Raw genomic sequence first — 14,399 nt, forward strand, 5'->3', positions numbered from 1 at the left:
GTTTATTGCATAGATAGTTGTTCAATTTGGTGTAAGATCATGGAAGGGTTCTATTTGGCCATCTTGCTCTGCTTTCCTTTATTTTTATTTACTGTTAAAACCTGGCTCATGATCAGTTTTTTCCTGTATGTAAACTTTCTTGAGGTGCTTTTGTTTTATATATTAGCAATGATTAAAAAAGCTTTCTCTTTTTTCTAGGAGAGCATATAGATTACTGTGGATATTCTGTTCTTCCTATGGCTATAGAACAAGATGTGCTAATAGCTGTAGAACCTGTGAAAACATATACTCTCCAACTGGCCAATACAAATCCCTTGTATCCGTGAGTATTTAAAATTGCTAATTTGTCTGTATGTATGGTTCTGTTTGTACCCAAATGAACTCTTTAGGAGACATCAGATTTATAACAAGTCATTTAATTTGTTGATATTTTGTACCTGACATTAAAAAAATTCTAAGGCCATTATTTATTGTTTGTTCATTTTGTTCATTTGTCAATTAATTTTAGGAATATTTACCAAAGACTTACCATGTGATAGACATAGTCTTAGATACCAGGTGATACAAAGATAAATAACTCTGTCCTTGTGCAATAGGTACTTATCATCTATTGATCTAATTATCTCCAGCAAAGTAAGGTGATGTTTTCCTATGTTACTATGGCAGCTTATAAGTATCTTGTCATAGCATCTTACTATGCTGTATTATTATTATCTGTTTATTTACCTGTGTCACCCAGTAGACAGTAAACTATGTGACTTCAGGCACTGTTGCCTCTCTTCTTCAATGCCCTAGCATATAAAACAGAGTCTGATGCCTAATAAAGGTAACTTTCTAGTACATATGCTTTATCAAGTTAACAAAGTCTTTAAAAAAAAATCTTAGTTTGCTAAGATTAAAAAAGTTTACTAATGGGTATTGAATTTAATTAAATGTCTATTTAGTATTGAAGATCAGTTTTTTAAAAATATGGTGAATTAGTCTGATGAAGTTTTTAATGTTGAGCCCTTTGCATTTCTAGGATAAACTCTACTTGCTTTTAATGTATTATAACGGATTTGACTTGATCATACAGAAAAAGATTTTGGCTTATGTTTGGCATATTATATGTTTGGCTTGTTCATTGGTTAGTTTATCTGCAATAACATTCATTTATTCAGAAAATATTTTTGATAAGACTCTATACCAGCTTGTGCAAGATGTAGAAGTTTTTTACTTTTATATGGAACTTATTGTAGGAGATCTTTTTTTCCTTTTCATTTCACATGTCTGATAATATATCTTGTGTGCATTTTGGACCCTTGAAAAGCTCACATTATCTCAAACATATTTTTGTGTCATTGTTTATGAACATTTAAAAACCAGTGCATAATATTTTGTCATCTTGATTTAGTAAAATTTGCTTAATCATTCCCACAATAATGAATGTGTGGTTTCAGTTTCGTTTTTCACAAAAGTAGATCCTGAGACAGACCTAGATGCAGGTAGTATATTTGAGAAATGGTCCCAGGAGCAGTAGGAAAGAGCATGAAGAATGAGTTGGGCAATTAGAGGTGAATTATCAAGATATATAGTCCCTGCTAGAGGCAGGAGGCTTGAATCTGCTAGGACCCCTAGGAAGCATGTAGTATGCCTCCTAGAATTGTCCATTTGTTTTAGCATTCATTGTGTAGGTATATCTTGTTTATCTATTTACCAATAACGGACATTTAGATCATTGCCAGTATTTGCCTGTATGAATAATACTGCTACAAATATTTATGTACAAATGTATGTGTGGACATGTTTCATTTCTGTTGGGTAAATACCTAAGATTGGAGTGTCTGGTTTGCCATTTATTTATTTATTGAGACAGGGTCTCACCCTCTTGCTTAGCCTGGAGTGTAGTGGGGTGATCTCAGCTCAACTCAACCTTTGCCTCCTGGGTTCAAGAGATTCTCCCGCTTCAGTCTCCTGAGTAGCTGGGACTACAGGCACAAACCATCACACCTGGCTAATTTTTGTATTTTTTGGTGGAGATGGGATTTCACCATGTTGACCAGGCTGGTCTTGAACTACTGACCTCAAGTGATCCACTTGCGTCAGCCTCCCAAAGTGCTGGGATTACAGGTTTGAGCCACTGCATCCATCCTGGTTTGCCTTTGATATGGTTTGGTGGTGTCCCCACCCAAATCTAATCTTGAATTTTAACTCCCACAATTCCCACGTGTCCTGGGAGGAGCCTGATGGGAGGTAATTGAATCATGGGGGCCGGTCTTTCCCATGCTGTTCTTGTGATAATGAATAAGTCTCATGAGATCTGATGGTTTTAAAAATGGAAGTTTCCCTGCACAAGCTCTCTTTTTGCCTGCCATCATCCCTATAGGACGTGACTTGCTCCTCCTTGCCTTCTGCCATGATTGTGAGGCTCCTGCAGCCATGTGGAACTGTAAGTCCATTAAAGGTCTTGCTTTTGTAAATTGCTCAGTCTCAGGTATGTCTTTATCAACAGCATGAAAATGAACTAATATAGCCTTTTAAAGAAATTTTCTGGCTGGGCACAGTGGTTCACGCCTGTAATCCCAGCATTTTGGGAGGCCGAGGTGGTTGGATTGCTTGAGCCTGTGAGTTCGAGACCACACTTGGCAGCATGGTGAAAGCCTGTCTCCACTAAAAATACAAAAAGCTTAATTGGGCATTGTGGCATGCACCTGTAATCCCAGCTACTCAGGAGGCTGAGGAAGGAGAATTGCTTGAACCTGGGAGGTGGAGGTTGCAGTGAGCCAAGATTGCGCCACTGCACTCCAGCCAGGGTGATAGAGTGAGACTCTGTCTCAGAAAAAAAAAAAAAAAAGAAAGAAATTTTCTGCTTGCCAAAGTTGTGTAATTTTACATTTTCATCAGTGGTGTTACCAGCATGTTTTAAAATTTTAGCTCTTCTCCTAAATGTGTAGTAGTATATTTCAAGTTTTTAAATTTCTCTGACTAATGATGTTGAACATCTTTTCATCTACTTATTTGCTACCTAGATGTATTCTTTGTTGAAGGGTCTTTTCAAATCATTTCCCTATTTTTGAGTTTCTTATAGATATAAGCCTCTTTTTTTTGAGACAAAGTCTTGCTCTGTCATTTCTGTATTGGGACATTACAGGTCCTCTCTTCTAGCTATTTTGAAATATACAATACATGGTTGTTAACTACAGTCACCCTACTCTGCTATAGACCATTATAACTTATTCCTTCTATCTAACCTTATGTTTTTACCTATTTGCCAACTTCTTTTTATCCCCCATTCACTGACCCTTCCTCGCCTCTTTTATCTATCATTCTACCCTGTTCCTTCATGAGATCAATTTTTTAAGTTCCCACATATGAGTGAGAATATCTGATGTTTGTTTTTTCTGTACCTGGCTTATTCCATCAACATTGCTCCAAATGCCATGATTTTATTTTATTTTTTTTATGGCTGAATAGTATTCCATTGCGTATATATACATTTTCTTTATTTATTCATCTGTTGGTGGGCACTTAGGTTGATTCCCTATCTTTGCTATTGTGAATGGTACTGGAATAAACATGGAGTGCAGGTATCCTCCTGATATACTGATTTCTTTTCCTTTGGATAAATACGCAGTATTACGGTTGCTGGATCATATGGTAGTTGTGTTTTTAGTGCTCTGAGAAATCTCCCTACTGTTTTCTGTAATGGCTGCACTAATATACATTCCCACCAACAGTGTATAAGTGTTCCCTTTTTTCTGTGTCCTTATCAGCATCTGTTATCTTTTGTCTTATTAGTAATAGTCATTCTAACTTGGGTAAGATGATGTCTCATTGTGGTTTTGATTTCCATTTTGCTGATGATTAGTGATGGTAAGCAGTTTTTCATATACCTATCTGCCGTTTGTATGGATGTCTTTGGAAAAATGTCTCTTCATGTCATTTGTCCACCTTTAAGTGGGATTATTATTAGTTTTTACTATCGAGTGTTTTGAGTTCCTTGTGTATTCTGGATATTAGTTCCTTGTTGGATGAATAGTTTGCAAATATTTTCTTCCATTCAACAGGTTGTCTCCCCACTCTGTTGATTGCTTCCTATGTGGGCAGAAGCTTTTTAGTTTAAAACAGTTTTATTTATTTATTTTTGTTTTGTTTTCTGTACTTTTGAGATCTTAGCCATGAAATCTTTGGTTATATCCTGAAGTGTTCCCCCTATATTTCTTTCTAGTAGTTTTATAGTTGTAGGTGTTATGTTTAAGTCTTTAACCTATCTTGGATTGAATTTTGTATATGGTGAGAAATAGGGGTTCAATTCATTCTTCTGCGTATGGGTATTGAGTTTTCCCAGCGCCATTTATTCAAGAGGGTTTTCTTTCCTGAATGTATTTTCTTGATACCTTTGTTGAAAATGAGTTTGCTGTCCAGGCGCGGTGGCTCATGCCTGTAATCCCTGCACTTTGGGAGGCCGAGGTGGGCAGATCACCTGAGGTCAGGAGTTCAAGACCAGCCTGGCCAACATGATGAAACCCTGTCTCTATTAAAAATACAAAAAATTAGCTGGGTGTGGTGTTGCGTGCCTATAATCCCAACTACTCAGGAGGCTGAGGCAGGATAATTGCTTGAACCCAGGAGGCGGAGGTTGCAGTGAGCCAAGATCACGCCACTGCACTCCAGCCTGGGCAACAAGAGCAAAAAACTCTGTCTCAGAGAAAAAAAAAAAAAAAAAAAGAGAAAATGAATTTGCTGTACATACATGGATGTATTTCTGGGTTTTCTCTTCTATCCCATTAGTATTTGTGTCTGTTTTGATACCAATACCTTGCTGTTTTGGTTTTTATAGCCTTGTAATATATTTTGAGGTCAGATAGTGTGATGCCTCTTGCTTTGTTCTTTTTGCTCAGGAGTGCTTTGGCTATTTGGGCTCTTTTTGTTTGGTTTTATACATATTTTAGGATTTTTTTCTATTTTTGTGAAAATGACGGGAGTATTTTCATAGGGATTGCATTCAATTTGCAGATTGCTTTGGCAGTATGTTCATTTTAACAATATTAATTTTTTCAGTCCATGAACATGGGATGTCTTCATTTGTGTCCTCTTCAATTTCATTCATCAGTGTTTTCTAGTTTTCCTTAGAGATCTTTCATCTCCTTGGTTAAATTTATTCTTAGGATGTTTTTTTGTTTTGGAGCTATTGTAAACAGGATTTCTGGCCTAATTTGTTTCTCAGCTAGTTCATTATTGGCATATTGAAATGCTGCAAATTTTTGTATGTTGATTTTTTATACTGCAGCTTTACTGAATTTGTTTATCAGAGTTTTTTTTTTAGAGTCTTTAGCTTTTTCTGGATATAAAATCATGTCACCTATGAAATGGGACAATGTAACTTCCTCCTTATCAACTTGGATCCTTCTATTTTTATTCTTGCCTGATTACTCTGGCTAAGATTTCCAGTATTATGTTGACTAGGAGTAGTGATTTTGGGCATCTTTGCTGTGTTCCAGGTTTTACAGGAAAGGCTTCAACTTTTCTTTATTTGATATGATGTTAGCTGTGGGTTTGTCATATGAGATCTTTATTGTGTTGTGGTATATTTATTGTATGCCTGATAATTGAGAGTTTTTATCGTGAAAGGATATTGAATTTTATTACATGCTTTCTCTATGTCTATTGAGATGATTGTATGGTTTTTGTCCTTTATTCTACTGATGTGATGTGTCACATTTAGTGATTTGTGTTTCTTGAACAATCCTTGCATGCCTGGGATAAATCCCACTTGATCATGGTGTTTTATATTTTTGATGTTCTGTTGGATTCAGTTTGCTGCAATTTTGTTGAAGATTTTTACATATATTTAAATAGGGATCTTGGTCTGCAGTTTTGGTTTTTGTTACACCTTTGTCTGATTTTAGTATCAGAGTGATGCTTGCCTTTTGGGACTAGGTTAATTCCCTTCTCTTCAATTTATTGGAATTGTTTGAAGAGGATTGGTGTTTGTTCTTTGTAAGTTTGGTAGAATTTTTCAGTGAAGCTGTCCAGTCTTGGGCTTTTCTTTGTTGGAAGCCTTTTCATTTTACTATTTCAATCTTGGTACTTGTCACTAGTCTGTTTATGTTTTTTGTTTCTTCCTGATTTAATCTTGGTATGTTGTGTGTTTAGGAATTTATCAATTTCCTTTAGGTTTTCTGGTTTGTTTGTGGATGTACAGTTATTCATAACAGTGTCTGATAAGCTTTTGTATTTCCATGGTATCAGTTGTAATGTTCCTTTTTGGATTCTGATTTTGTTTATTTGGGTCTTCTCACTTTTTTTCATGGTTAATCTGGCTAGCAGTTCATTAATTTTTTTCTTCTTTTCAAATAATCAACTTTCCATTTTCTTGATTCTTTGTATTTTTTCAATAAAATAATTTCAACTTTTATTTCAGATTCAGGGGTTACATGTGCAGGTTTGTTACTTGGGTATATTTTGTAATGGTGATGTTTGGGGTACAGATGATCCCATCACCCAGGTAGTCAGCATAGCAGCCAATAGGCAGTTTTTCAGCTCACACTTCCTTCCTCCCTACTGCCCTCACCATCACATTCTAGTCCTCAGTGTCTATTATTCCCATCTTTATGCCCCTGTGTACTCATATTTAGCTCCCACTTATAAGTGAGAACATGCAGCAGTACTTGATTTTCTGTTCCTGTGTTAATTTGCTTAGGATAATAGCCTCCAGCTGCATCCATGTCGCTATAAAGGATATGATTTCGTTCTTTTTATGGCTGCATAGTATTCCCTGGTGTAAGTATACCACAGTTTCTTTATCCAACCCACCATTGATGGGCACCTGGGTTGATTCCATGTCTTTGCTATGGTAAATAGTACTTCAATGAACATATGAATGCATGTGTCTTTTTTTTTTTTTAAGAATAATTTATTTTCCTATGGGTATATACCCAGTAATGGGATTGCTGGGTTAAATGATAGTTCTGTTTTAAGTTCTTTGAGGAAACTCCAAAATGCTTTCCACAGTGGCTGAACTAATTTACACTCCCACCAACAGTGTATAAACATTCCTTTTTCTATACAGCCCTGCCAGCATCTGTTTCTTGTTGACATTTACATAATAGCCATTCTGACTGGAGTGAGATGGTATCTCATTGTGGTTTTGATTTGCATTTGTATGTCTTCCTTTGAGAAGTGTTTGTTCATATACTTTGCCCATTTTTTAATGGGATTATTTGTTTTTTGCTTGTTGATTTGTTTACATTTTTTTTTTTTTACAGATTCTGGATATTAGTAGACCTTTGTCAGATGTGTAGTTTGTGGAAATTTTCTCTCATTTTGTGAATTATCTGTTTACTCTGTTGATAGTTTCTTTCGCTGTGCAGAAGCTCTTTAATTAGGTCTCACTTGTCAATTTTTGTTTTTGTCACAGTTGCTTTTGGAGAGTTAGCCATAAAATCTTTGCCAAATTCTAACCATTTCCTAGGTTTTCTTCTAGGACTCATACAGCTTGAGGTCTTACATTTAAATCTTTCATCTATCTGAATAAATTTTTGTATATGCTGAAAGATAGAGGTCCAGTTTCATTCTACTGCATATGGCTAACCAGTTATACCAGCACCATTTATTGAATAGGGAGCCCTTCCTTCATTGCTTATTTTTGTTGACTTTGTGGAAGATCAGATGGATGTAGGTGTTCAGCTTTATTTCTCAGTTTTCTATTCTGTTCTATAAGTCTATGTCTATGTATCTGTTTTTGTACCAATACTATGCTGTTTTGGTTACTATAGCCGTGTAGTATAATTTGAAGTTGGGTAATGTGATAACTCCAACTTTTTTCCTTTTCCTTTAGTTTTTTCACTGATTCTCCTCTGAGAGAACTGGTGTTCTTTTAGCTGTGGTTTAAATTGAGGATAGTCAATTGGCTTCATTTCTGGTTGCTTTCAGAGGGCCAAGGCTCTGTACAGGATCTTTATTTGTGGCTGGATTCTTGCCCCTGGTTTCACAAGTGATGTATATTGGCAGATTATTTTCAGTGTTGTAATTTGGGCTGTGATCCAGTAAATGGTGCTTAAGAGTGGTGGCCAGCAGATAAGCTCTTAATAAGCTGCACAGCTTTTTTTGTATTTCAGTGCATTTGCAGTAGTGCTCTGTAGTGGGGTAGGGGGAGCCAGATGACGCTCTCACCAGGTCTGTTCCTGAGCTTTGAGGAAGCTCCCTCTGATCACTGGCACTGATCCTGTCTTTTCTTTATTAGGTCTTCTGGGCTGCAGGGCTCCCTCAGGCAGAGGCTATGACCTGCAGATAGGCCACACCATTCTTGGACTGGTCCTGTAGAGCAGGGTTCCCCAATCCCTGTTACTGCTCCCTGGCCTGTTCAGAACTGGGCCACACAGCAGGAGGTGAGTAGTGGGCGAGGGAGCATTATTACCACCTGAGCTCTGTCTCCCGTCAGATCAGCAGTGGCATTAGACTCTCATAGAAGCATGAACCCTATTCTGGACTGCATGTGGGAGGGATCTAGGTTGCATGCTCCTTATGATAATTGTAGAGGACTACGTGCTCGCAAACGAGAGGTTCCCGATAAGTCCTGCTCTTGCAGGGCGTTCCTGATAAGTCCTGCTCTTGCAAACGAAGCAGGGCGTTCCTTCCCTGCAAACAGGGAGGACAAAGGAGCCAGCTGCTAACAGCAGACCCTGAGGGCTTGTTTATGTGTAAACATCTTGAAAATCCAGAAAGTCAGGGAAAGGTCAGAAAAACAACAATGTGTCTTGTGACTTGGCAACATTCCACAAACGACTGTATAAAATAAAGCAGAGCGTGCCATTTGAGGCGGCCGCCATGTTTGTCTTGTCTTGTGTTGTCTTGTGTGTTCGTTCCTTTGTTTAGGAAACACGCGGACCCTTACAATAATCCAGTGCTGATGATCTGAGGTAGAACAGTTTCAACCTGAAACCATCCCCTCCTCCCCAACATACACCATCCATGGAAAAATTGCCTTCTACAAAACTGGTCCCTATGCTAAAAAGGTTGGGGACTGCTGCTGTAGAGGGAGAGATGCCCTTCTCTGGTGCTGGCTCACAAGCCTGTGTGTCTCACTCCTCTTTGTCTTCTGAGCGTGTGGACTCCTTCCCTGCTCTAGCACTGGCTACAGATCTTCGCTTATGATTCCCAGGCCCTGAGCCATTGGGACTAGCCCACAGCTCCATCTTTTGGCTCACTTTGGCACAGCACCAACTGTGCTGGGGGATTCCAAGTGCTTCCAGACCTCTGAGAAAGTACTTAGGCTGGCCTTTTGGTAAAGCACCCGTACTGAGCAGTGGAGGCTACACTGTACACATGCTCCTGTTAGAGCAGCCGCACAGAGGCCTTGGAATGGGCTGGTGGACAGGAGTGCCTACAGAACAGACATGCCCTGTTCCCACTGGAAAGTCAGCCTTGTTCTCTTGACCCAGTGGTCAACTGGGGTTAGAGTTACTCAGAGAAGAAGGGGAGCCTTGGGGGATGGGCACCTATGGTTGTATTCTCCTGCAGCTGTCATGTGTGCCAAACTTCCATTCCATATAGGCTGGAGTACTTTTTCTGCCTACTCTGCAGGCAGATCCCCTTGCCAGTTTGAATGTTTATGGGGGTCATAGGATATCTTGTACTTAGGATTGGACATCTGCAGCAAGAGTGGGTTGGCCCACCATCCATTCACTAACCCCTCCCTTAGGAGGCTTTCAGGGCTGAGAATGAGCCCTAGCATTCATCAACCCCACACAAGGTTCCCAGCTTCTTCTCTTTTCAGCCTCAGTGTCTATGTTGCTTCTCTATCTACTCTTAGTGTTTTCTTTCTAAGATTTGCTCAAAGTGTGTTGGTTTACTTAATATTTAGTCTCACAGTGGGAGTGGTGCTTCCTGGCTGTGTCTAGTCAGCCACCTTGTCTGCTATCCCTCCAAAAGCTTTAACCCTTTGTGTTTCTTTTAGTAGCTACTTTATTTAGTTCTTTTCTGATCTTCATTATTTCTTTCCTTCTGCTATTTTTGAGTTTAGATTTTTATTGCTTTTCTAATTCCCTGAGATGCATCATTAGCTTGCTTATTTGAATTCTTTCTTTTTAGATGTAGGCATTCATTGCTATGATTTTCTCTGTTAGCATTGTTTTTAGTATATTTCATAGATTTTGATATGTTGTGTTTCAGTTCTCATTTATTTGAATAAATTTTTTGATTTCTGTGTTAATTTTTCCTTGAGCCAGTGGTCATTCAGAATCATGCTGTTAAATTTCCTTGTATTTATACAGTATTACAAGTTTTCTTTTTATTACTATCTAATTTTAATCCATTGGTTCTAAGAAGATATTTGATACGTACTGTCTAGTTTTATTCTGTTATATCTAAGAAGATATTTGACATAATTTCCATTTTAAAAAATTTGTTGAGGCTTGTTATGTGTCCTAACATACGGTCTATCCTGGAGAATGTTTCATCTGCTGGTAAGAAGAATGTATGTTCTGTAGCTGCTGGATGAAATGTTTTGTAAATTTCTGTTACGTCTATTTGGTCAGTAGTGCAGTCTAAATTCAGTGTTTCTTTTTAAATTTTCTGTTGTGATGATCTCTGTAATGGTGAGAGTGGGCTGCTAAAGTCCCCAAGTATTATTGTATTGTGATCTCTCTCTCCCTTTAGTTGTAATAATATTTGCTTTATATATCTGGGTGCTCTGTTGTTGAGTGCGTATGTGTTTAGAATTGTCATATCCTCTGCTAATTTGATTGCTTTGTCATTATATAATACCCCTCTTTGTCTGTTTTTACTGTTTTTGACTTAAAGTCTATTTTATCTGGTACAAGCATGGCTATTCCTGCTTGCTTTTGGTTTCTGTTTGCATGGAATATATTTTTTTCATTCCCTTACTTTCAATATATATGTGTTTTTTTCAGATGAAATGAGGTTTTATTTTTGTAGGGGGCTTATTATAGATAGGGTCATGTTTTTAAATCAGTTATCCTAGTTTATATCTTTTAATTGGAAAATTTAATCTGTTTACATTCAATGTTATTATTGATATGGGAGGGCTTATTCCTGTCATTTTGTTAATTGACTTCTGGTTGTTTTATATATCTTTTTTTTTTTTTTTTTTTTAATTTCTCTCTTGTTTATCGTGATTTGGTGGTGTTCTGTAGTGGTAACATTTGAGTCCTTTCTCTTCCTTATTCATGAGTTTGCTCTACCAGTGGGCTTTATACTTTTATGTGTTTTCCTGTTGGTGTATATATTATCTCTTTGCTTCCAGGTATAGTACTCCCTTAAGCATTGCTTGTAGGTTCAGCCCATTCATGATAAATGCGTTCAGCTTTTGGTTTTTCTGGGAAAGACTTCAGTTCTCCATTTATGAAGGATGATTTTGTTGAGTATAGTATCCTTGGCTGCCAGTCTTTATCTATCTACACTTTGAATGTATCATCCCATTTTCTCAGGGCCTGTATGGTTTCTGCTGAGAAATCCCTGTCGTTTTGGTGGGGCTCCTTTGTAAGTGTCTAGATGCTTTTATTTTGCTGTTTTAAGAATTATCTTTTTGTCTTTGACTTTTGACCACTTTACTATAATGTGCCATGGAGAAGACCTTTTAAAGTCGTATTTGTTTGGGGATCTCTGAGCTTCCTGTATCAGAATATGTAAATCTGTTACTGGACTGGGGAAGTTTTCAGCTATTATTTTGTTAAGTAGGTTTTCTATCCTTTTGGTTTTCTCTTCTTTCTGGGACACCAAAAATTCAAATATTTGGTTGCTTTATGATGCTTCATAAGTTACATAAGGGTTTTTCATTCTCTCTTATCCTTTTTTCCTTATATTTGTCTGACTGTATTATTTCAAAAGAGTTATCTTCAGATACTGAAATTCTTCTGCTCGATTAGTTTATTGTTGAAGTTTTCAAATGTATGTTTTATTTCATTCAGTGAATTGTTCTGTTCCAAGATTTTTGTTTATGATATCCATTTGTTAAATTTCTTTTTCATATTCTGGATTTTTTTTCCGATTTCTTTGTATCTGTGTTCTCTTGTCTTTCACTGATTTTTTTTTTTTTTTTTTAAGATGGAGTCTCAATCTGTTGCCCAGGTTGGAGTGCAGTGGCATGATGTTGCTTCACTACAGCCTCTGCATCCTGGGTTCAAGTGATTCTCATGCCTCAGCCTCCCGAGTAGCTGGGATTACAGGCACTCACCACCACACCTGGCTAATTTTTATATTTTTAGTAGAAATGGTGTTTCACCATGTTGGCTGAGCTGGTCTCAAACTCCTGACCTTAAGTGATCTGCCTGCTTCAGCCTCCCAAAGTGCTGGGATTACAGGTATGAACCACTACACCTGGCTTCACTGAGCTTTTTAAATGTCATTACTTTGAATTCTATTTCTGGAATTTAATAAATTTCTTTGTCATTGGAATCTGTTGCTGGTGAATGATTTTGCTTCTTCCAAGTTTTTGAATTTGCTTTTATAGAGGATGACTTCTTCTCAAAGATGTACCTATGGTATTGGTTGGGTTGGCATATTGGCATTGATTCTTGGCACTTGTAGTATTGTAGTCTCTGTATAATTCCTTTGGCCATAAACAGTATCAGTGGTCTCTGATTTCCTCAGTGACTTAGGATATGGTTGTTGTTGGAGACTGTGGATCCTGGCAGTTGTAGCAGTGAGCTGGGTGAGTGGCTGGGTCCTTGGACCCCTGGGTAGTTAGTGTCACCTGTGTGATGGCAGTAGCAGTGGTAGAACAACCCTCTGGCTCCCAAGCATTCTGCATTGTTGTTGGTGGCTATGTTAGGCTGGGTGAGTTGATCCTCAGTGCCGCAGGTGTTGCATGCAGGTGGAAGCTAGCTGTGGTAGTAGTAGTAGGTTGGGTGGGCTCATCTTTAGGTCCCTGGGAGAGTGTTCAGGTGCCAGTGGTGGTAGATTGGACACAGCCATTCTTAGTACTCTGGATAGTATGCTTAGGCATAGGCATGGAGTCTGGCAGGGCGGGCCTATCCTCAGGTCTCCTGGTGGTGTATGCAAGTGGTAGGCAGGAGTAGAGTGAACCAAGCCACCTAGTGGAATGCTCAGGTGGTAGTGGCAGTGGCTGTGCTGTGGCCCAGCTGCTGGGGACAGTGGGGTTGCTTTCACTGGCAGCAGTCGTAGACAACTGGCTGGGGAGCATGCACTTTGGCTCCAGGTAGTGGCTGCAGGTGGGGTAGCTTTTCCTCGGGGCACATGAAAGTGCATGGTGGCTCTGCTGCTGCGAATACCAGGGGTCTGCCAGTGGCTCATGGTTTGGCCCCAGCAGTGCAATGGTAGTTTCTTTGAGTAAGGGAGTCTGTATTTAGGGCTCGTGAAAATGCACAGCAGCCCCACTGCTGGGAGTATTGTAGTTATTGCCAGTGGCTTGCATTTTGGCTCTGACAACAGCAGTTAGCACTCATGTTGTCTGTGGGTAGGGGATATCAGAGAGGTTGCAGGGATGTGGAGACAGGAGCTGTTGGTCCCCATGGCAGGATGCAGTCTAGTAGAGTCTGGGATCTCAGTATAGTGACGTGCAAATTGTTTAGGACTTGGGGGTGTGTGGAACCCAGCGTGAATTTCCTCTTTGGAGCAATGCCATCATGTGATCTCCAAGCAGTTTCTCTGTCAGTCACATGGACCTCAAGGGTTGAGGGGCTGTCCTATGGCTAGGATTGCAGGAGTCCTTAATAGTAATGTGGACCACTTGGGGTGTTTCTCTTGCCCTTTACCCACATTGGAGAGCCTCTCTAGGCTCCCAGCTGATTCTGGCTCAGCAGGCTGCCCTGATTTCCTCTCCTTCCTTGCCTTAAGTGTTTCCTGTCACTTCTTGTTGAATTCAGTGTTCTCTCTTACGTGATCTTTTCTAACTATGATCATCAACTTGTTATTTTGGTTCTTCTTTGTGGAGAAGGCAAGTACCAGATGCCTATAGACATTCCTCTGTGCCTCCAACTTCATATTTCTTTTGATGCTACTCTTATTATAAATGGTCTGCCCCAGATCCAGACACATGCAGGTGTCTTACAATGGTCTACCTATCCCAGGTCCAGACACACACAGGGTAGACACTGGGCAGATGTTTCTTTGAAGAACAAATAAATGAATAAAATATGTAAATGGAAAGTATTAATGTAATAATGGGTCATGTCTGCTCATTTTCAGGATTCTTTTCTCAGAATTCTACAACATGGAAGTGGGGGTAGAGAAAGCAAATGGATAATGTAATGCAGGGTAGAGATTTGGTGGGAAAATGAGTATCTGGTTTTGAATCTCAGGAAAAGGCTAGGCAGAGAGGTGAGACAGGGATGCGGAAAAGAGCAAAGATCATTAACTAATCAAAACGCAGTTTTTTGTTTTTTTTTTTTTTTTTCTGACAGACTTAAGCTATACTTCTAATTCTGTGGGAGCTAGCA

At 38.9% G+C, this 14,399-nt stretch overlaps 1 protein-coding gene across 8 annotated transcripts in view; it reads left to right on the top strand.

Moving 5' to 3' along the window:
* Nucleotides 1–14,399, top strand: part of GALK2 (galactokinase 2) — a 178,124-nt gene that overhangs the window by 71,329 nt on the left and 92,396 nt on the right. For all 8 annotated transcript variants that reach the window (XM_015142222.3, XM_028850902.2, XM_001113758.5 and 5 more), the window contains exon 3: nt 199–322. In XM_015142222.3, coding sequence (XP_014997708.2) covers nt 199–322 — 124 coding nt within the window. The remainder of the gene's footprint in view (nt 1–198; nt 323–14,399) is intronic.

The sequence above is a fragment of the Macaca mulatta genome, chromosome 7 (assembly GCF_049350105.2).
Source record: "Macaca mulatta isolate MMU2019108-1 chromosome 7, T2T-MMU8v2.0, whole genome shotgun sequence".
Lineage (NCBI taxonomy): Eukaryota > Metazoa > Chordata > Mammalia > Primates > Cercopithecidae > Macaca > Macaca mulatta.